Source organism: Oryzias latipes, chromosome 12, assembly GCF_053564925.1.
Source record: "Oryzias latipes strain Hd-rR chromosome 12, Olatipes_Hd-rR_3.1".
Taxonomy (NCBI): domain Eukaryota; kingdom Metazoa; phylum Chordata; class Actinopteri; order Beloniformes; family Adrianichthyidae; genus Oryzias; species Oryzias latipes.
Window position 1 is genome coordinate 32,638,063 of NC_136248.1, and position 23,244 is coordinate 32,661,306.

At 49.7% G+C, this 23,244-nt stretch overlaps 1 protein-coding gene and 1 long non-coding RNA gene across 2 annotated transcripts; one reads left to right on the forward strand and one right to left on the reverse strand.

The window, feature by feature from the left end:
- The first annotated feature begins 277 nt into the window (after positions 1-277).
- Positions 278-2,909, forward strand: LOC144996719 (uncharacterized). The gene is made up of 2 exons (XR_013659571.1): positions 278-2,325; positions 2,553-2,909. It is a non-coding gene; the product is annotated as an uncharacterized LOC144996719 (long non-coding RNA).
- Positions 2,910-6,345: 3,436 nt separating this feature from the next.
- mfhas1 (multifunctional ROCO family signaling regulator 1) lies at positions 6,346-20,106 on the reverse strand. Its single transcript, XM_023960899.2, has 2 exons — positions 16,883-20,106; positions 6,346-7,627 (listed from the first exon to the last, which is right to left on the reverse strand). Exons 1-2 carry the CDS (start codon positions 19,791-19,793, stop codon positions 7,503-7,505), a joined length of 3,036 nt encoding a protein of 1,011 aa, XP_023816667.1. The 5' UTR covers positions 19,794-20,106; the 3' UTR covers positions 6,346-7,502.
- Positions 20,107-23,244: the final 3,138 nt, after the last annotated feature.

Below are 23,244 nucleotides of genomic sequence, written 5' to 3' on the forward strand. Positions count from 1 at the left end.
CAAATGTTTATGTAAACCCCCCCCCCCCTTTTTATTTATTTGTTTTATTTATTTATATATTTATTTTATTTTATTTTTTATTTTAATGTCTTGTATTTATTTTTTTCTGTATTATTGGTAAAAATGTTACTTTATTTTATTCTGCATTTGTTGTTTGTACATGTCCAGGACTTTTTTCGATGTTTCTATACTTTGCATAATTGTATACAATTGTCTCAAACTGTTAACCTCAAAAAAGGAGACATCACGTGGTTCCTCGTGGGAGGAGCCAAAAACCAGGAGTCCCAGAGTGTCTCTGAAGCTGCAGACCCACATCCACCTCTTGGCCTTCCCCTGTGGGCAGGACGCCACGCCACAGACTAGCAGTGCAGCTGTTTTTACCCAGCTCTCCGCCTGCCTGCACAGTCTTCACGACTCTGTTAAAGAAACGTCAAACCTTTCCTGCAGGAGGCCAGCATGGAGCAGGAGCCCCCACCGAAACGTTGCACCGCCACAGATCTCTGTGTTCGCTGACCAGCAGGCTACAGAGGCGGCACAGTCACGCTTTGCAAGCAGAGAGCAGCTGCCTTTATTCATGCTCTCAAAGGCCCAGAGCCCCGTCTGTCCCGTACAGGGAAGCCCTGTCGAACCGCCGCGTCCTCCCCAGCTCCACCCAGAGCAGAGGGCCTCACTCAGCGGTGCAGCAGAGCCTGGAGCAGGAGGAGGAGGAGCACGGGCTCCTGGAGGCCCAGCTGGGGAAGGTGCGGCTGGAAAAGGAGAACCAGCTGGAAGCGCAGCTCGCGGCGGCTCTGGGGGGGAGCCCAGACTCGCAGACAGCGGCAGCAGGCGGACCCCCGCCAAACCACCAGGAAGCAGAGGCGGAGCAGAGCCCCGCGGGGCAGCAGACGACGGCTCTCTGCACCAGCCTGGTTGGAATGTTGTGCACCACCCCTGCAGTCCCGGCAGCAGCTGATAAAGTCCCTTCATGTGCAGAGTGGGGGAGCTCACCACGCAGCTCCAGATTTCACACAGCAAAGCTGTGCACTTTCACTCCCAGTGAAGCTTTGGCCAAGAGATGAACTATTGCAGGAAAGGCCAGAGAGACTCTGAGTGAAGACGCCAAACTGACAAACCAGAAGATCACTCACAGGATGAGCTGGCCTCGACCACGAGGAGCTACGAGGAGCAGCTGAGCATGATGAGCGACCACCTCTGCAGCATGAAGGAGACCCTGAGCAAGCAGAGGGAGCAGATCGACACCCTCAAGCTGGGCAGCAAGGTAAACACCCAAAAGAACAAGAGCCGCTCTGCTCTGCATGAGGGGAGAAGATGCTGACGTGAAGCTCCCAGGCAGCCTGTGGACACCAACACGGGACGTCCACAGGAGCTCCATCTTCTCACCACCTGGAGGCAAAACCTCTTTCACGTCAAAGGTTCTGGTGGAAACGGTTTCTGAACTTCTGCCCCGGGGACATTTCCTTAGAGGGAGATGAAGAGCTGAAAGAAGTGAAGTTCATCCAGACTGGAAGACCAAATCCTGTTCATGTGTTGTCTGTGATGGAGGAAATGCAAACATGGCTGTGGCTGCATGTGAGCAGTTTTTGTGCCACGGCGACTCCAAACCGTCCGGAACCTTTTGGGTTGGATCTCATTTGACGGCCTTAGTTTGGGACGTTCCAGGGTCTCTTAGGGTCTCTGTGCCCTAGAATCAGGAAAAGAGAGTCCCAACGTGGGTCCTTCACTCTATTGGGAGGAGGAAGAGCATAAAAAGAGGCTTTTCTGACATGATGAAGCTTGTGACTAAATCCTTTTGTCTTCAGTTGCTCTGCAGCAAAGCAAGAGTGGAAGAGCTTTCGATCTAAAAGATGTCATTGTTCTGTTTCACTGAGACGCAGAAATCTTTATTCTACACTCTGTTCTTGTTTTAATTACATTGTTTGTGTCTGCAATAACAAGTTAGTTTTCTGAATCATGTCGGAGAGATTTAAGCGTAAACAAGTTGTGAGTCACAGCAGAAGGTGGATTACTGTAAATCACCACCTTTGTCTTCTGCGTTCACTCAAGCATCTCGTTTACGACAAAAAAACCTGCCAACACGAGCGGAAACGGCTGGGAAACTTGGATATCACACTGTGTCCAAATAAAAGCACATAGAAATGTGTGTAGCAGAATAAAGACCTTGTTCCAAATGGGAAAAAAAAGAGAGCGCCGCCATCTTGGTGAGGTCCAGTCACTGCTGCAGTGCATGTCAACACATTTTTTACCAGATGCCAGTTCAGTGTTTGGGTTTCAACGGCCAAAATCAGAGAAATGAGTCCATGAAGGAGGAAGGCAGAACATTCACAGGTAGGTATTATAATTCTTATTTTTTACTGCTGGAGGGGCTTCATTAATAGAACACATGTTGACATGCATGATGCTGCAGGGCTGTTATCAACATGCTGCATGATGGACGGATAATTGCTGTCAACATAAATGTAAACTTTATTCAGTTAAACCTATAAACAGCATACTAGGCTGTTATAGTAACAGATTTATACATTTCTGACTCAGTGACTGAACTTTTCTTGCAGGTTTCCAATGGATTCAGACTTAAGGAAGAAGTGGATCTTAGCAATAAAAGATCTAACCCAGATGGATCACTGTGGTACCAACTAGTAATACAGTCTGGATATGTTCAGAACATTTGGAAACCAGTAAATCTATTGTTAACGTTTGGACTCTTTGTTGACTTATTGTCTAGATATTGTTATTAATTATTGACTTATTGTTGGGCCTCTCAAATAATTTAAATTACATGTCAAATAGGTCTAAAACTTCTAAATGTTTAAAAAAATTATTTAAAAAATTCTTTGTAATCATTTTTCAATTTAATTTCATTTTTTCTGCAACTATGCATTTTTCATTAAAGTTTGAGCTTTTGAGGCTGACTGTTTCTGCTTTTTAACAACAACAAATGATGCATGTACATATATGTGTAAATATATGTAAAAAGCTACTCAGATGCCACCAAAGGCTATAGAAATCATTGTCATGTGGGCGCCAACGACCTCACCAAGATGGCGCCGCGCTCCGCCACCGGTGGCCAGGCTTCAGGGCGGGCGTGTCTCCTCTAGCGATGGAACTCATTGATGACCAGAGAAGACAGAGCAGAACTCAAACTGTGGTGGAGGATCCTCCATGAAGCCGAAGTGGACTTTTGTGTGGATTCAGTTTCCAACAAATCTTTTACAGACAACAACCTTTATTACCTCTTTATTACACTGATGTTTTTATTTTTAGTAGATTTCCATATTCAGAAAGCCAAATGCTGGAACTCCAAAGCTAAATGAATGAAGTCATTCAGTCTGTAATATTATCAAACTATCTGATATTTAAAAATATTTAAATGCATTAAACCCCAAAGGTTATTAGATTGATGTTGTATCACATGTAGTTATGCGTCTAAATAGATTGTTTTGTTTGTTCACTCTGCTGTTGTCAATAAAGTCTGAAAAAAAGGATCATCCATGATGAGGAGGATGAAGATACTTTAGTCTGTAACAAACACAAACCTCTGAAGATGCAGCCGTCAGCATGTCGGAACGTTCTTCACGTCAGGAGGACGTCCTGAAAGATCTGCTTCAGGAATTCATCCAGTTCAAAGCGTGAAGAACCTTCAGAGAACCTTGAAAAACTTTCAAGAACCTTCAAAAACCTTCAAAGAACTTTCAAGAACCTCCAGAGAACCTTTCAAAAACCTTCAAGAACCTTCGGAAACCTTCAAAAACCTTCAAAAACCTTCAAAGAACTTTCAAGAACCTTCAGAGAACCTTCAAAAACCTTCAAAGAACCTTCAAAGAACCTTCGGAAACCTTCAAAGAACTTTCAAGAACCTTCAAGAACCTTCGGAGAACCTTCAAAAACCTTCAAAGAACCTTCAAAGAACCTTCAAAAACCTTCAAAGAACTTTCAAGAACCTTCAGAGAACTTTCAAGAACCTCCAGAGAACCTTCAAAAACCTTCAAGAACCTTCGGAAACCTTCAAAAACCTTCAAAAACCTTCAAAGAACTTTCAAGAACCTTCAGAGAACCTTCAAAAACCTTCAAAGAACCTTCAAAGAACCTTCGGAAACCTTCAAAGAACTTTCAAGAACCTTCAAGAACCTTCGGAGAACTTTCAAGAACTTTCAGAGAGCCTTCAGAGAACTTTCAAGAACTTTCGAGAACTTTCAGAGAACCTTTAAGAACCTTCAAAGAACCTTCAGAGAACCTTTAAGAACTTTCAGAGAACCTTCAAGAACCTTCAGAAACCTTCAAAGAACTTTCAGAGAACCTTCAAAAACTTTCAAGAACCTTCAAAGAACTTTCAAGAACCTCCAGAGAACCTTTCAAAAACCTTCAAGAACCTTCGGAAACCTTCAAAAACCTTCAAAGAACTTTCAAGAACCTTCAGAGAACTTTCAAGAACCTCCAGAGAACCTTCAAAAACCTTCAAGAACCTTCGGAAACCTTCAAAAACCTTCAAAAACCTTCAAAGAACTTTCAAGAACCTTCAGAGAACCTTCAAAAACCTTCAAAGAACCTTCAAAGAACCTTCGGAAACCTTCAAAGAACTTTCAAGAACCTTCAGAGAACTTTCAGAGAACCTTTAAGAACCTTCAGAGAACCTTCAGAGAACCTTTAAGAACTTTCAGAGAACCTTCAAAAACCTTCAAGAACCTTCGGAGAACTTTCAAGAACTTTCAGAGAGCCTTCAGAGAACTTTCAAGAACTTTCGAGAACTTTCAGAGAACCTTTAAGAACCTTCAAAGAACCTTCAGAGAACCTTTAAGAACTTTCAGAGAACCTTCAAGAACCTTCAGAAACCTTCAAAGAACTTTCAGAGAACCTTCAAAAACCTTCAAGAACCTTCAAAGAACTTTCAAGAACCTCCAGAGAACCTTTCAAAAACCTTCAAGAACCTTCGGAAACCTTCAAAAACCTTCAAAGAACTTTCAAGAACCTTCAGAGAACTTTCAAGAACCTCCAGAGAACCTTCAAAAACCTTCAAGAACCTTCGGAAACCTTCAAAAACCTTCAAAAACCTTCAAAGAACTTTCAAGAACCTTCAGAGAACCTTCAAAAACCTTCAAAGAACCTTCAAAGAACCTTCGGAAACCTTCAAAGAACTTTCAAGAACCTTCAGAGAACTTTCAGAGAACCTTTAAGAACCTTCAGAGAACCTTCAGAGAACCTTTAAGAACTTTCAGAGAACCTTCAAAAACCTTCAAGAACCTTCGGAGAACTTTCAAGAACTTTCAGAGAGCCTTCAGAGAACTTTCAAGAACTTTCGAGAACTTTCAGAGAACCTTTAAGAACCTTCAAAGAACCTTCAGAGAACCTTTAAGAACTTTCAGAGAACCTTCAAGAACCTTCAGAAACCTTCAAAGAACTTTCAAGAACCTTCAAGAACCTTCGGAGAACTTTCAAGAACTTTCAGAGAACCTTCAGAGAACTTTCAAGAACTTTCGAGAACTTTCAGAGAACCTTCAAGAACTTTCAAGAACCTTCAAAGAACCTTCAGAGAACCTTTAAGAACTTTCAGAGAACCTTCAAAAACCTTCAAAGAACCTTCAAGAACCTTCGGAAACCTTCAAAGAACTTTCAAGAACCTTCAAGAACCTTCGGAGAACTTTCAAGAACTTTCAGAGAACCTTCAGAGAACTTTCAAGAACTTTCGAGAACTTTCAGAGAACCTTCAAGAACCTTCAAAGAACCTTCAGAGAACCTTTAAAAACTTTCAGAGAACCTTCAAAAACCTTCAGAGAACTTTCAAAAACTTTCAGAGAACCTTCAAAAACCTTCAAAAACCTTCAAGAACCTTCAAAGAACCTTCAAGAACCTTCGGAGAACCTTCAAAAACCTTCAGAGAACTTTCAAAAACTTTCAGAGAACCTTCAAAAACCTTCAAGAACCTTCAAAGAACCTTCAGAGAACCTTTAAGAAATTTCAGGGAACCTTCAAAACCTTCAAAGAACCTTCAAAACCTTCAAAGAACCTTCAAGAACCTTCAGAGAACTTTCATGTTCATGGGTTCCCGGAGAATCGGTCCTTCCTGCTGAGAACACGGAGCACAAACCTTTTCTGGAAGACGGTTAATCCAGAAGAGCTCCGTGAAGAACCGCACACGTCTGACATGAACAGGAAGTGTGGCGGAGTCTGGCATGAGGGCGAGTTCCTGCAGAACCCTGAGCAGAACCCTGAGCAGAACCCGTCACCTGGAGAGACGGTTTTCTTCTGTTGTTGATGTTCAGATGTGAGGAGCTGCAGATCTGGACGACTTCATCAAGACTGAGGCAGCAAACGTTTCCTGAAGGCTGAGATAAAGGGGCGGAGCCTCTGAGGTGAAGGCGGTTCTGGTTTATTGGGTTTGTTGTGTAGAACAGCTCCATAAAAACCCTCAGCGGGAATCTGTACTCATAGAAAAATAAAGATTTTATTTACAGAACGGAGCAAACAGTCTTTGTTCTGGAAGCTTCCATGAAGAACAGCTGAAGGCGTTTCTGCTGCTCCTCTGAGGAGCAGCGGTCCTCCTGCAGGAGGAGACACTAACTCCTCTGAGGAGCAGCTCAGCCGTTCTGTCTCCTCACCGTTAAACCACACAGAGGTTTGTCAGATTTTAGTGGACCTGGTCACAGGAACACGACCAAACGGGTCACATCAGAACCTTTTACTGAAACAGAACCAGTGGTTTCAGAAAACAGAAGTTTGACTTTATAAATAACTTTTCTATAGAAGTAAAAAAATCTGCATATTTCAGATATATTAAAATGATATAGAATTATATATTTATAGAAGTCCATTGATTGTTGCTGCAGCGCCTCCTGGTGGCTCCTCTGGGACTTCAGCCGAGCTCCCAGTCCTCCATGATTCCAGCAGATCAGATGTTTGAGGATGAAGATGCTCAGTCAGAACCTCCTCTTTTGGTTTGAGTCCAGATGTGCGGTTCATGGTACGTCTGTCTGCGTGGTGAAGGTCCGGATGGCTGCAGAGTTCTTCCACAGCTTCATTCAGCGGGAACCACACTGAGCATGCTCAGTAGGTCATTCAGCAGGAACCACACTGAGCATGCTCAGTAGGTCATTCAGCAGGAACCACACTGAGCATGCTCAGTAGGTCATTCAGCAGGAACCACACTGAGCATGCTCAGTAGGTCATTCAGCAGGAACCACACTGAGCATGCTCAGTAGGTCATTCAGCAGGAACCACACTGAGCATGCTCAGTAGGTCATTCAGCAGGGTCTGGTGGAACATCTGGATCGTTCTGCTGCAGCTGTGATCACAACTCTGACCCCCAACCCTCTCCGCTCAGACTCCTCCTCCTCACTGAGCACCTCTGCCAGAGGGCGGAGCTTCTCCATGACTCCCTCTTTCCCCTCCCACCATCTGACGGCGACCTGCAGCAAAGCATGACAGACCTGCATGGAACGCCCCCTCCCTGAGTGAGCAGGATAGTGCTCGGAGGCCTGCAGCACAGCAGGAACCCCGGGGAGGGTGGGGCGTCACTTTGGGCTGCAGGCGGTGGGGGTGGGGGGGTAGACGAGGGCCACGTCGACCCGCTCTGAGCCGTTCTTGGGACAGATGATCTCGGTGAGGCCGTCGGGCCGCGGCTGGCTCAGCAGCTCACCTGCAGAACAGAACAGACGGTCAGACTCGGCTCACTTGAGCCCCCAGGTGAGGCTGCAGGACCCGAAATGTCCACCAGGTGGCAGCAAGGAACACATCCACTGCAGTTCTGGCTGAGCTCCTGCAGGAGGAGCACTGGACCCGCGGGTCAGTACAGGATGAGTGTCTGAGCATGCGCGCTCGGGTCAGCTCTGCAGGTCTGAGCATGCTCAGTTTGAGCAGACTATATAAACGTTTGCTGGTTAAAATGTAAAACGTTATTCTGGAGACGAAGGCCTGGACCTGTCAGCCAGAACCCAGGGCACAGACACACACTCCTCAACGCCTTCCAGATGTTTCTGCAGTGTCTTTATGGGTCCTTACAGCTTCTGTCACTCATCATCTTCATCGATGAAGATGACGTCCAGCTGCCACCTGTCAGTTGCATTGCCCCCCCCCCTTCCTAAAATAGCAGTTCTGTCCCTCTGAAAGTAGCTACCAGGTTAGGAATCCTGCAGCAGCTAAACTGGGCCGAGCCAAAGAATGACCCCCCCAATAATAACCAGTGAGTACAGTAAACCTGAAGACACCCCCCCCCCCCCCCCCCCGCTGCCTTCCTCAGAGCATTTCAGCCATAAATGGAAGCAGCTCCTTCTCCCTCTGCTTCATTTCCAGGAAACTCCTGCTGGGATGTTTGGACTTCTGCCTCCCTCTCCGACTCCCCGTCCACTTCCTGTGGCAGAAGAAGAGCTGGAGGCAGAACCTCCAGACTGACGGAGGCCGGTCTGCACGCTGTTGAGAAGATGTCTGACCATGAAACCAAAGTCAGAACCTCCTCCACCTCCCACAGGGGGAGAGCCCACATGAACATTCACGGAGGAGGAGAAGACGGAGGAGGAGGAGAACATGAAGGACGAGGAGAACATGAAGGAGGAGGAGAACATGAAGGACGAGGAGAAAATGAAGGAGGAGGAGAACATGAAGGAGGAGGAGAACATGAAGGAGGGAGGAGAACACGGAGGAGGAGGAGAACATGGAGGAGGAGGAGGACATGGAGGAGGAGGAGAACATGAAGGAGGAGGAGAACACAGAGGAGGAGGAGAACATGGAGGAGGAGGAGAACATGAAGGAGGGAGGAGAACACGGAGGAGGAGGAGAACATGGAGGAGGAGGAGGACATGGAGGAGGAGAAAAACATGGAGGAGGAGAACACAGAGGAGGAGGAGAACATGGAGGAGGAGGAGAACATGAAGGAGGGAGGAGAACACAGAGGAGGAGGAGAACATGAAGGAGGGAGGAGAACACAGAGGAGGAGGAGAACATGAAGGAGGAGGAGAACACAGAGGAGGAGGAGAACATGGAGGAGGAAGAGAACATGAAGGAGGAGGAGAACACGGAGGAGGAGGAGAACATGGAGGAGGAGGAGAACATGGAGGAGGAGGAGGACATGGAGGAGGAGGAGAACATGAAGGAGGAGGAGGACATGGAGGAGGAGAAAAACATGAAGGAGGAGGAGAACACAGAGGAGGAGGAGAACATGGAGGAGGAGGAGAACATGAAGGAGGGAGGAGAACACAGAGGAGGAGGAGAACATGAAGGAGGAGGAGAACACGGAGGAGGAGGAGAACATGGAGGAGGAGGAAAACATGGAGGAGGAGGAGAACACGGAGGAGGAGGAGAACATGGAGGAGGAGGAAAACATGGAGGAGGAGAAAAACATGAAGGAGGAGAACACAGAGGAGGAGGAGAACATGGAGGAGGAGGAGAACATGAAGGAGGAGGAGAACATGAAGGAGGAGGAGAACATGGAGGAGGAGGAAAACATGGAGGAGGAGAAAAACATGAAGGAAGAGAACACAGAGGAGGAGGAGAACACAGAGGAGGAGGAGAACATGGAGGAGGAGGAGAACATGAAGGAGGAGGAGAACATGGAGGAGGAGGAGAACATGAAGGAGGAGGAAAACATGGAGGAGGAGAAAAACATGAAGGAGGAGAACACAGAGGAGGAGGAGAACATGGAGGAGGAGGAGAACATGAAGGAGGAGGAGAACATGAAGGAGGAGGATAACACAGAGGAGGAGGAGAACATGGAGGAGGAGGAGAACATGAAGGAGGAGGAGAACATGGAGGAGGAGGAGAACATGGAGGAGGAGGAGAACATGAAGGAGGAGGAGAACATGAAGGAGGAGGAGAACACAGAGGAGGAGGAGAACATGGAGGAGGAGGAGAACATGAAAGAGGAGGAGAACATGAAGGAGGAGGAGAACATGAAGGAGGAGGAGAACACAGAGGAGGAGGAGAACATGGAGGAGGAGGAGAACATGAAGGAGGAGGAGAACATGAAGGAGGAGGAGAACACGGAGGAGGAGGAGAACATGAAGGAGGGAGGAGAACACGGAGGAGGAGGAGAACACAGAGGAAGAGGAGAACATGGAGGAGGAGGAGAACACGGAGGAGGGGGAGAACATGGAGGAGGAGGAGAACATGAAGGAGGAGGAGAACATGGAGGAGGAGGAGAACATGGAGGAGGAGGAGAACATGAAGGAGGAGGAGAACACAGAGGAGGAGAACATGAAGGAGGAGGAGAACATGGAGGAGGAGGAGAACATGAAGGAGGAGGAGAACATGAAGGAGGAGGAGAACATGAAGGAGGAGGAGAACATGAAGGAGGGAGGAGAACACGGAGGAGGAGGAGAACATGAAGGAGGGAGGAGAACACAGAGGAGGAGGAGAACATGAAGGAGGAGGAGAACATGAAGGAGGAGGAGAACATGAAGGAGGAGGAGAACACGGGAGGAGGAGGAGAACATGAAGGAGGGGAGGAGAACACGGAGGAGGAGGAGAACACGGAGGAGGAGGAGAACATGGAGGAGGAGGAGAACACAGAGGAGGAGGAGAACATGGAGGAGGAGGAGAACATGAAGGAGGAGGAGAACATGGAGGAGGAGGAGAACATGGAGGAGGAGGAGAACATGAAGGAGGAGGAGAACACGGAGGAGGAGGAGGACATGGAGGAGGAGGAGAACATGAAGGAGGGAGGAGAACACAGAGGAGGAGGAGAACATGAAGGAGGAGGAGAACACGGAGGAGGAGGAGAACATGGAGGAGGAGGAGGACATGGAGGAGGAGAAAAACATGAAGGAGGAGGAGAACACAGAGGAGGAGGAGAACACGGAGGAGGAGGAGAACATGGAGGAGGAGAAAAACATGAAGGAGGAGGAGAACACAGAGGAGGAGGAGAACATGAAGGAGGGAGGAGAACACAGAGGAGGAGGAGAACATGAAGGAGGAGGAGAACACGGAGGAGGAGGAGAACACGGAGGAGGAGGAGGACATGGAGGAGGAGAAAAACATGAAGGAGGAGGAGAACACAGAGGAGGAGGAGGACATGGAGGAGGAGGAGAACATGAAGGAGGGAGGAGAACACAGAGGAGGAGGAGAACATGAAGGAGGAGGAGAACACAGAGGAGGAGGAGAACATGGAGGAGGAGGAGAACATGAAGGAGGAGGAGAACACGGAGGAGGAGGAGAACATGGAGGAGGAGGAGAACATGAAGGAGGAGGAGAACATGGAGGAGGAGGAGAACATGGAGGAGGAGGAGAACATGGAGGAGGAGGAGAACATGAAGGAGGAGGAGAACACAGAGGAGGAGGAGAACATGAAGGAGGAGGAGAACATGGAGGAGGAGGAGAACATGAAGGAGGAGGAGAACATGAAGGAGGGAGGAGAACACGGAGGAGGAGGAGAACATGAAGGAGGGAGGAGAACACAGAGGAGGAGGAGAACATGAAGGAGGAGGAGAACATGAAGGAGGAGGAGAACATGAAGGAGGAGGAGAACATGAAGGAGGAAGAGAACATGAAGGAGGAGGAGAACACAGAGGAGGAGGAGAACATGAAGGAGGAGGAGAACACGGAGGAGGAGGAGAACATGGAGGAGGAGGAGAACATGAAGGAGGAGGAGAACACGGAGGAGGAGGAGAACATGAAGGAGGAGGAGAACATGGAGGAGGAGGAGAACATGAAGGAGGAGGAGAACACGTAGGAGGAGGAGAACACGGAGGAGGAGAAAAACATGAAGGAGGAGGAGAACACAGAGGAGGAGGAGAACATGAAGGAGGGAGGAGAACACAGAGGAGGAGGAGAACATGAAGGAGGAGGAGAACACGGAGGAGGAGGAGAACATGGAGGAGGAGGAGGACATGGAGGAGGAGAAAAACATGAAGGAGGAGGAGAACACAGAGGAGGAGGAGAACATGAAGGAGGAGGAGAACACGGAGGAGGAGGAGAACATGGAGGAGGAGGAGAACATGAAGGAGGAGGAGAACACGGAGGAGGAGGAGAACATGAAGGAGGAGGAGAACATGGAGGAGGAGGAGAACACAGAGGAGGAGGAGAACACAGAGGAGGAGGAGAACATGAAGGAGGAGGAGAACACAGAGGAGGAGGAGAACATGGAGGAGGAGGAGAACATGAAGGAGGAGGAGAACACGGAGGAGGAGGAGAACATGAAGGAGGAGGAGAACATGGAGGAGGAGGAGAACACGGAGGAGGAGGAGAACATGAAGGAGGGAGGAGAACACAGAGGAGGAGGAGAACATGAAGGAGGAGGAGAACACAGAGGAGGAGGAGAACATGAAGGAGGAGGAGAACACGGAGGAGGAGGAGAACATGGAGGAGGAGGAGAACATGAAGGAGGAGGAGAACACGGAGGAGGAGGAGAACATGAAGGAGGAGGAGAACATGGAGGAGGAGGAGAACACGGAGGAGGAGGAGAACATGAAGGAGGGAGGAGAACACAGAGGAGGAGGAGAACATGAAGGAGGAGGAGAACACAGAGGAGGAGGAGAACATGAAGGAGGAGGAGAACACGGAGGAGGAGGAGAACATGGAGGAGGAGGAGAACATGAAGGAGGAGGAGAACACGGAGGAGGAGGAGAACATGAAGGAGGAGGAGAACATGGAGGAGGAGGAGAACACGGAGGAGGAGGAGAACATGAAGGAGGGAGGAGAACACAGAGGAGGAGGAGAACATGAAGGAGGAGGAGAACACAGAGGAGGAGGAGAACATGAAGGAGGAGGAGAACACGGAGGAGGAGGAGAACATGGAGGAGGAGGAGAACATGAAGGAGGAGGAGAACATGAAGGAGGGAGGAGAACACAGAGGAGGAGGAGAACATGGAGGAGGAGGAGAACATGAAGGAGGAGGAGAACACGGAGGAGTGAAGGCTCTGAAAGACTTCCTGTGGCTTCATCTGAACTGGATCAAATCAGGATCAGACTCATGGAGCAGAACCGGATCAGAACAAACCAACCAAGAAGCTAATCCCATAGAGCAGCAGCGCCTGCAGGCATCCCATCATGCACTGGGCCTTCTGTACATGTTGGAGTTCTCTGATCCTCTGGATTATCCATCGGAAGATTACGAAGTCTGCAGATTACCACGGTCATTGAAAGCCTCAGAACGACATGCAGAACCACGACTCAGCACCTTTAATGAACTCACAGGTTTAGACCAAAGAGAGTAAAGCCTTAATGAGCGACTATGGAGGCCCTGAGTGTCCAAAAAGAGTCTCAACAATGGCGAGCAGCAGCTTCTCTGCTTCCTGAAACGTATCGGATCAAACAGGATCTTCTTGTCTGGAGATCCTTTATTCACACAGAAGGCAGAGTTTCTGCTGTCTGATGGGAGGAGTCACACTGCAGCCACGCCTCCTTTGACCAAATAAGGGAGGAAACAGACTTCTCTGTTTTCATTCATAACAGGAAGCTGCGAGGCGTTCAAAGACCTCAGCAGACCTGGGTCACATGTGGGCTCAAACGGGATTACAGCAGTGATGCAACAGAATTATCCGCCCCCCCGCCACACACCAAGACACCTGATTGACACCTGCATCTGTAACCCCCCCACAGGAAAACAAACACACCTGATTGACAGGCGACCCATCCCACAGGTTTAATCTCCACAGAATTCAGAGCACTGTAAACATCAGTACGATGTGTTCAGGCAGGTCAGGAAAATCCGGCGCTCCCAGAGCCTGAGCCTCCTACAAAGACATCTCTCTGTCCTCCAGACACACCTGAACTCACCACGGCAGCTTCAGATTAAACCCGGATCTCCTGGTGGATGAAAACATCTGAGCAGAAGCCACGCCCCCATGAGTCAGCGGAGGGAAATGCTGAGTCATCGTTAGGGCCAGTCAATCACCCCCCCCCCCCCCCCCCCCCCCCCCCCCCCCCCCCCCCGCTTTAAGATCTTCTGGAAGATCAGCGTCGAGTCAGATCTGATCTCTGAGGATGAAGGATGATAATCCAGATGATAATCCAGATAATCTGACGCTCTGCAGAAGAAGGCTTCAACATCTGACAGAACCGGGTCCAGAGGTTCTGTGGACCACAACGTCAGATGTTCTACGCAGGAAACGACTGTGGGCGGAGCCAGAACTGCTTTAATGTCTGGAGACTGCAGAGCCCGTTAGCCAATCAGGATCCAGCTCCCCGCTGTGGGAGGAGACACGGGCTCGGTCAGCCGAGGGGGCGTGGCTCCTGCGTGACCCTGAAAGGCTGGCCGCTCGGCGCCGGACCTTTAATCCCTCAGATCCTTTAACTGGATCAGAGCTGGGCGGTGAAAGTGCTGCTCCGTTTGGTCTGAGCCACTGCCAGGTTCTGTCCGACACGGGTCGGGTCGCTCAGAAAGCAAACATGTGACCCGTTCACATTTCCGGGTCTCAACTGTTGGTTCTGATCCACACGTCTGGATCAGAACCCACCCCAAATGGTGAAAATTTAAGACCCAATGCGCTTTACATTCAAAGGCCCTGATCACACACAAGAACACACACACAAGAACACACACATGAACACACGAACACACCCACACAGAGACATGAACACACACATGAACACACACACATGAACACACACATGAACACACACACATGAACACACACACAAGAACACACACACAAGAACACACACATGAACACACGAACACACCCACACACAGACATGAACACACACATGAACACACACACATGAACACACACATGAACACACACACATGAACACACCCACACACAGACATGAACACACACATGAACACACACATGAACACACACATGAACACACCCACACACAGACATGAACACACACATGAACACACACACACAAGAACACGCACACACAAGAACACACACACAACCACACACACATGAACACACACAAGAACACACACACACAAGAACACGCACACACAAGAACACACACATGAACACACACATGAACACACACACATGAACACACACACAAGAACACACACACAAGAACACACACATGAACACACGAACACACCCACACACAGACATGAACACATACATGAACACACACACATGAACACACACATGAACACACACATGAACACACACATGAACACACGAACACACCCACACACAGACATGAACACACACATGAACACACACACATGAACACACACATGAACACACACACGAACACACACATGAACACACCCACACACAGACATGAACACACACATGAACACACACACATGAACACACACATGAACACACACATGAACACACCCACACACAGACATGAACACACACATGAACACACACATGAACACACACATGAACACACCCACACACAGACATGAACACACACATGAACACACACACATGAACACACACACACAAGAACACGCACACACAAGAACACACACACAACCACACACACATGAACACACACAAGAACACACACACACGAACACACACACACAAGAACACGCACACACAAGAACACACACATGAACACACACATGAACACACACACATGAACACACACACACAAGAACACGCACACACAAGAACACACACACAACCACACACACACAACCACACACACATGAACACACACAAGAACACACACACATGAACACACACACACAAGAACACGCACACACAAGAACACACACATGAACACACACATGAACACACACATGAACACACCCACACACAGACATGAACGCACACATGAACACACACATGAACACACACATGAACACACACACACAAGAACGCGCACACACAAGAACACACACATGAACACACACATGAACACACACACATGAACACACACAAGAATACACACATGAACACACACATGAACACACACATAAACACACACACATGAACACACACACATGAACACACACATGAACACACCCACACACAGACATGAACACACACATGAACACACACATGAACACACACATGAACACACCCACACACAGACATGAACACAAACATGAACACACACATGAACACACACACATGAACACACACATAAACACACACACATGAACACACACACATGAACACACACATGAACACACCCACACACAGACATGAACACAAACAAGAACACACACATGAACACACACACATGAACACAAACATGAACACACACACATGAACACACACACATGAACACACTCACATGAACGCACACACACAAGAACACACACACATGAACAAACACATGAACACGCACACACAAGAACACACACACATGAACACACACATGAACACACACACACATGAACACACACATACACATTTACACACACACATGAACACACACACAAGAACACACACATGAACACACACACATGAACACACACATGAACACGCACACACATGAACACACACACATGAACACACACACACATGAACACGCACACACATGAACACACACACATGAACACACACACATGAACACACACACACAAGAACACACACACACAAGAACACACCCACACATGAACACACACACACACATGAACACCCACACACACACACGAACACACCCACACACACACATGAACACACACACACACGTGAACACACACACACATGAACACACACATACACATTTACACACACACATGAACACACACACACATGAACACACACACACATGAACACACACACACATGAACACACACACATGAACACACACACACACATACACATTTACACACACACACACATGAACTCCAGGCCTGGTGGGCTGACATCCTGCTGGTTCTTCAGAACCGGGTCTACCTGCTGCTGCTCACCTGGATCAGGTGTGTTCGGCCCATAAAAACCTTTGGGACCCCCCTAGCTGGTGATCATGTGGGATACGAACCCTGTAGGCCTGGAGTCTGAAAGCGGACTGTGTGCAGGTCAGGTGACCTCTTTCCCGGCGGAGGACTCACCTGGGAAGGGGTGTGGGCTTTGGGCGCCCCGCCGCAGACACTTGGAGCAGAGGATCTGGACCGAGTACAGCAGGCCGGGCCACTCCTGCAGCAGGGCGTCCAGCTCCTCCACCAGCGGCGTGACGGCCTGCCAGGCGGTCCACATGTTGGGCAGCGAGGCGTGGCTGATGATGGACAGGGTCTCCGCCTGCTGCCCCGCCCTGGGCGGCTGGTGGCTGACCACCACGGGAACCTTGCCCCGGTAGGCTAGGATCTGGTTCTTGCTGTCGGACCGATGCACCACGTGTCTGTCGATCTGCACACTGAAGCGCGCCAGCAGGCCGGGAGGAAACAGGAAGGGGAAGCTGTACTGGATGTGCAGCTGCTCCACCGAGAACAGGGGGCTGGTGGGCAGAAGCGGGGCCCCCGCCTGCGGCTCCTCGCTGCTGACGTAGCTTGGGAACTTGAACCACGCGGCGCCCCCGTTTGGGGGGGTGGATCGAGGCGTACGGACGCAGTAGCAGACCCCCATCTTCTGCAGCAGCTCCATGATGAGGTGGAGGTCCTGCTGCGTCTGGATGAGGGGGCGGAGCAGCAGGCGGATGACGCCGGAGGGCAGCAGGCCGTGCTGAAGGAAGGCCACCAGGTGCTGCTGCAGGTGAGTCACTTCCAGGTTCTCCCCCGTCTTGTCCTGCATGACCAGGCTGACCCGCCCCCTGCCCCCCCTCTCCCCCTCGGAGAGCAGGCGGTCCAGCAGCATGGACCGGTCCCTCTGGAAGAAGACGTTGAGGATGCCGATGACGCGGGGAAGGTTGTGGAAGACGTGCTCCTTCAGGGCGGGGCTGTCCTCGAAGTACAGCAGCTTCCCGCTCTCGTGCAGGTAGGACAGGGCGCTCTGCAGCCGCTCCTCCGTCAGCCCCGCCTGCAGGCCCAGACGGGCGGCGCTCCACCAGGAGAGCCACAGCTCCGAGGACTGCAGGAGCAGCTCCTCCAGCATCTGCCAGGACTTGGGCAGCACGCGGTGCAGGTTGGGGAAGATGTCCCGGTGCTCCGCCACCGACAGGAGCTTCTCCCGAAGCTTCTGGATGTTCCTCTGAGGCCCGGTGCAGCTGACGCTCAGCACCGGCGACAGGACCTGCAGCCGCCGCTTCAACAGGAAGTCCAGTTGAGCTCTGCGGCGGCGCAGGTTCCGGTCTGACACGCCGTAGAACAGAACGTGCGGGCTGGAGGAGCGCACAGAGAAGCCCTGCTCCAGAGCCAGCTCCACCTCCTCAGCCAGGCGTCCCAGGCTCCGGACGTCCGCCTCCTCCTGCAGGCCGATCCGCCGGTGGATGTCCAGCGTCTTCTCCTCCAGCTCCGCCTCGCCACACAGGTCGGCGTGCGTGCCCACAACAAACACCACGGCGTGGGGGACTTTGGCACAGAGCAGGCGCAGGAAACGCCCCACGTGGTCGTGGAAGCTTTTTGGTACGTAGGATTTGAGGTTGACCACGAGGACGTAGAGAGCGCCAGGAGACAGGAAGAAGGGTTTGACCAGGTCAAAGTTGGGATTCCCTGAAAGGTCAAAGACCATAAAGGTCAGTTTGCGATGGGCGTCGGCCTCCCAGTGCACGAGCTCCACCCCTCGGTTCCCTCCCCCATCCTCCCTCGTCCCCATCAGGCTCCGCCTCAGCAGCGTCTTCCCGGCGTCCTTCCTCCCCATCAGGACCAGTTTGAGGCGTGGCTTGACGGCGAGCTGCGACTGCGCCAGCTCCTGCTGGTACAGAGCGATGTAGGGAATGCCCTTCATGCAGACCTCGTATGGCGGCTGGATCAGCGGGTTGTCCTTCACCTTCCAGATGTTCACCCTGGAGAGCTTCCCAAAGTTATCGGGGAGAACGGCGATGTGGTTTCCCTGGAGAACCAGCTCCTCCAGGTTTTCCAGATCCACGATGGAGTCGGGGAGGCGCGTGATGCTGTTGTTGTCCAGCCACAGGTTGACCAGCCTCCCCAGCTGGCTGATCTCCTCTGGGACGTGGCTCAGCCTGTTCCTGCTCAGGTAGAGCTCCTCCAACCCGCAGACGCCCAGGAGCGCCTGAGGGAAGACCTGCAGCTGGTTGGAGGACAGATTCATCATCTTGAGCCTCTGCAGGAGGCCGAAGGACGGCGGCAGTGCAGACAACCGGTTCCCGTCCAGCATGAGGCTCTCCAGGTTCTGCAGGCGGCAGAAGGTCTCTGGCAGGGAGGCCATGCGCAGACTGCTGAGCCACAGCACTTTGATGGACGTCAGCCTCCAGATGTTGGCGGGTAGGGCCACGAACCTGTTCCCCGACAGGTCCAGCTCCTCCAGCTGGCCGAGGGCCAGGATCTCCACGGGGAACTGGCTGAGCTGGTTGTGGTCGGCGTCCAGCGCGCGCAGCCGGGTCAGGCTGGAGAAGGACCTGGGGAGGCCGTGCAGGAGGTTGAAGCTGATGTCCAGCTCCTCCAGGGCCTGCAGGGCTCCGATCTGCGCCGGGAGGCTCTGGATCTTGTTGTGGCTGACGCAGAGCTTCTTCAGCGCCCTCAGCTGGCCCAGACCCTCCGACAGAGTCCGCAGACAGTTGTGGCTCATGTCCAGCTCCACCAGCTGGCCCAGCTCGCAGAGCACGCGGGGCGCGGCCGTGAACTTGTTCCTGCGCAGCTCCAGCACGCGCAGCTTGTTGAGAGAGGAGCCCAGCTCCTCCGGGAGCTCCTGCAGGGAGTTGTTCCCCAGGTTGAGCGCCTCCACCTCGGAGATGTCCTCCGGCAGGACCAGCTGCTGGTTCTGGGCGCAGAGCGTGAGCTGGCGCAGACCGCTGCGCAGCTTCCTGGAGCGCAGCGCCGCATCTCTCCACAGGCGCGCCGCCTTCAGCCGCTCCGACCTCCTCCTCTCCTCCTCCTCCTGCTCCTCCTGGTTTTCGTCCAGAGTCCGCATGGATCCTGGGCATGCCTCCTCAGAGACCGGCGTCGTTGTGGTCGCCCTCCCTCCCCCGGGAGGCGCTGGTCGGTGTCAGGAAACAATGGAGGTCTGGACGGCGGCGGGAGGGGCTCCGCGGGGGCATCCTCTGCGGCTCCGCCGCGCTGAGAGCTCACAGCCGCCCCCCCGCCGTCAGCGCCGAACCCATCCAGAACCGTCCTCCGGGCCGCGAGGCTCCGCAGATCCGCGTCGGAGAGGATTTCCGTGGGTCTTCCTGGCAGCGCACTGCGTCAGCCGTCCACGCGCTCGTCCTCCTCCTCTTCCTCCCTCCACCCAGCGGGAGGAGGGGGAGGGAAAGTCCTCATCCTCACTTGCTGTTCAGACTCACTCAGGATTCCTTTCAGAACAAAATCCCTAATCTAGACGCTTCAAAATAAAAGCATCAAATCTGCATTTTTTTTTTTATAACTTCAAAAGATGTTCACACATGTTCACACATGTTCACATGAACAGAACAGAAATAATAAAATACAAAAAACTCTAATAACAGTAGAATCGCAGCCAAATGTCATAATATAATAATAGGGATTGTCATCAACATGCGATCGTTTAAATGAAATTTTCTGCATTTTTGTTTTTCATAAACTTTAGTGATTCAAAATATGAAAAGATCTATTAATTGAATTTAATAAAAAATGGTTTGATTTGAAAGAATTTGTGAATGAAACATTTCCCAGATATTAGTGTATTAATATCCAAATCAAATAATTTATCACCACAAACTCCAAATGATGTCTTTTTGTAACTGAACACACTCAAAAAAAGGAAATTACCAGCCAATTAAGTTAACGAAAAAGTAACTTGTCATTTCAACCAGAAAATTTTATGTTTGTAAATCTTACGTGAATGAATCATGTCGATTGTACATAAAAATAATCCATTTAAAAGTTACTAATTTCAATCATGTTGATCCAACATGATACCATTAAATTGGATGCATTAGTAATCGCAAGGAATTGTGGGATACCATTTTCTTTGTCTATCTGGGCAGATTGGGGTCTAAGTGTGAGTTTTTGTCCACGGGTTTTATTGTCTAGCTGTTTTACTCTGTTTTAACTAGTGATTTAAACTGTTATGTTTATTTTTTTTTTGCACCATGAGTTAAAGTTTGGTAGAGGATGAAGACCAACCCCCTTGTGTGGCAAACTGTTAATGTTCCAATACTTAACACAGAGTTCGCGGTTATCGAGCTCCTGTCTTGTGATGTGGGACTTTGCTGGGTAATTCATGTCTTTGATGTGAAAATTAAAAGACCCATTGGTTGTAACTTTGGAACAACATATCAATTACAGATGAATAAATAAAATTATAGAAATAAATAGAAATTCAAGTTAAATAAACTTAATTTACTTAGGTGTGACCAATTGAAGTGATTCAATTAAATTGGTTCAACTTTTTTCTTTTTAGAGTGAGCAACAATATCAATTTAAAGTTGGGTGCAACTGCTCTATTTAAATTAAATCAACTTAAATTTATTAGTTTGAACCTAAATACATTAAGTTGACCCAACCTAAATATATTAAGTTGAGCCAACCTAAATACATTAAGTAGGACCAACATGATTCATTTTTGTTCAAGTAACGCAATCTAATCATGTGGAAATCCTTTCCATAATTTTTTTATGTTCATTCAAAGTGAACGTTTTTTGAGTGCAGGAAAAGGAAACTTCTAAACAAGAACAGATGATCGACTGTTTCTATGGTTATATCACAGAAAGAATCTGCATCTTTAAAATCAGCAAGTTTGACAGCCCCCCGGTGGGGCCCTGCGTTGGGTTCTTCCGGCGCGGCGGGGGGGCTGCTCTCCTGGTTGGGCTGGGGCGGCGCTCTCTTTCCCTCCACGCCTCCCTGCTCTCTGGCTCTGGGGGCCTCGCGGCGGTCCTGCTGGCCCTGGCCTGGGTGGCGGTCTTGGTCGCCCGGGGGGCGGTTGTTCCCTGCCTGTTCCCGTGTGGCGTTGGGGGGATTCCGGCTGCCGCTGCTGCTGCGGTGGGGGTCTTGGGGTGGGGGTGGCTGGGCACTCCTCCTCCTTCTTTTCACATTCCACCATCCATTTTAGAAGAACATAAAAACTCACCTGAGCACAGGTGTTAGCTCACCTTTGCACTAACAGTTTGCATGACTGAAATATTTCACACTAGTTGGTTTTAAGGCATAGGTATGCGTGTGAACACTATCTGTTTTGTGTACATGTCGACAGGTGGACATTTTTGCAGCTAGCAGGTGTGTTGATAATATTTGAGTGTGTGTGTGAACAGGCCCCGCCCTTTTTGTACTACATTTGAACCGTACCGTAATGATTAACAACCAGTAAACTTGTTGCTTTATGCTGCTTCATGGTCTTACCCCCCCCTCTCACTATCACCCTCCTACCCCCCCCTCTAACGTCCCTCTCTCTTCTTCCCCTCTTTCCTTTTCCGTCCGGTCCAACACCAAAGATTTTCAATCATGGTTGAAATGAATAAAGTTTGGCCTCAATTACAAAAGGGGTTTATTCAGACATACCTTTGGTTTGTCTGAAGATTAATAACCCCTCTTGTTAAAGTAAAATATGTCCAACACAAGAGGCCCTCAGCTCTCATCTGTCTGCCCAGCTGTTGGACAGGACAAGTTAAAAAAAAAAAAAAAAGAAGTTTGACAGAGAACAGAGAAAGTTGAAAAAAAAGGTTTTCAGGTTGACAGCCAGAACCGGATGTTGTTTTGTTCTGTAGCTCGACTCCCTCCAGCACACAAACAAAGAAGTGAACACACAAATAACACAAACACACAAACATGATGTTACAGTTATGTCATTATCATTTTCTTACACGCTATTATCACCTTAAAATGATCGTCTCAGTTCCATCTTTCAGTAAGGAAACACTGACCTGAAAAGTTCTGATTATACAAGAATATGATGTTCCTGTTCGGCCTGATTGAATGACCTACTTTTATGTTATCAACCACCAATGAAACCAGACTGGATCCACTGCAGGAGGAGAACCGCTCTGTTCCTGCTGTCACAGAGCGGTTCTCCTCCTGCAGTCTAGCTAACGTTCTCACCTCCTTTGGTTCTTCTCTTTATCAAGGAAAAAGTCAGAACCCTGATGTGTTTTATTTGAATCAGCAGTGGAGCTCCATCTAGTGGACGCTCAGCGGAAGGACAGTCCAGTCAGTAGTGACGGGGACGCCACTGTGCTGTAGTGGTCAGCACTAACCTGTCCAGAAGGTCCTGGTTAAAATCCCAGCTAGGTTCTTCCTGTGTGGACCTTGCATGTTCTCCTGTGTTCCTCCAGGATCCCCCCCCCCCCCACTCCATCCGGAGTTCCTTCCACATTCTCTTCATTCTGGAGGAACGCTGATGTTCCGCTCTCATCTGACCGGCAGACACGCCCTCGGGGGGGGGGGGGGGGGGGGGCAGTCCTCTGTTCGCC

Excerpts from the sequence above, each read along its gene's own strand:
- mfhas1 (XM_023960899.2), bottom strand. The coding sequence starts at position 19,793 with ATGCGGACTCTGGACGAAAACCAGGAGGAGCAGGAGGAGGAGGAGAGG. Across the intron at positions 7,628-16,882 it reads AAGCCCACACCCCTTCCCAG|GTGAGCTGCTGAGCCAGCCG; the intron begins GTGAGTCCTCCG and ends TCTGTTCTGCAG.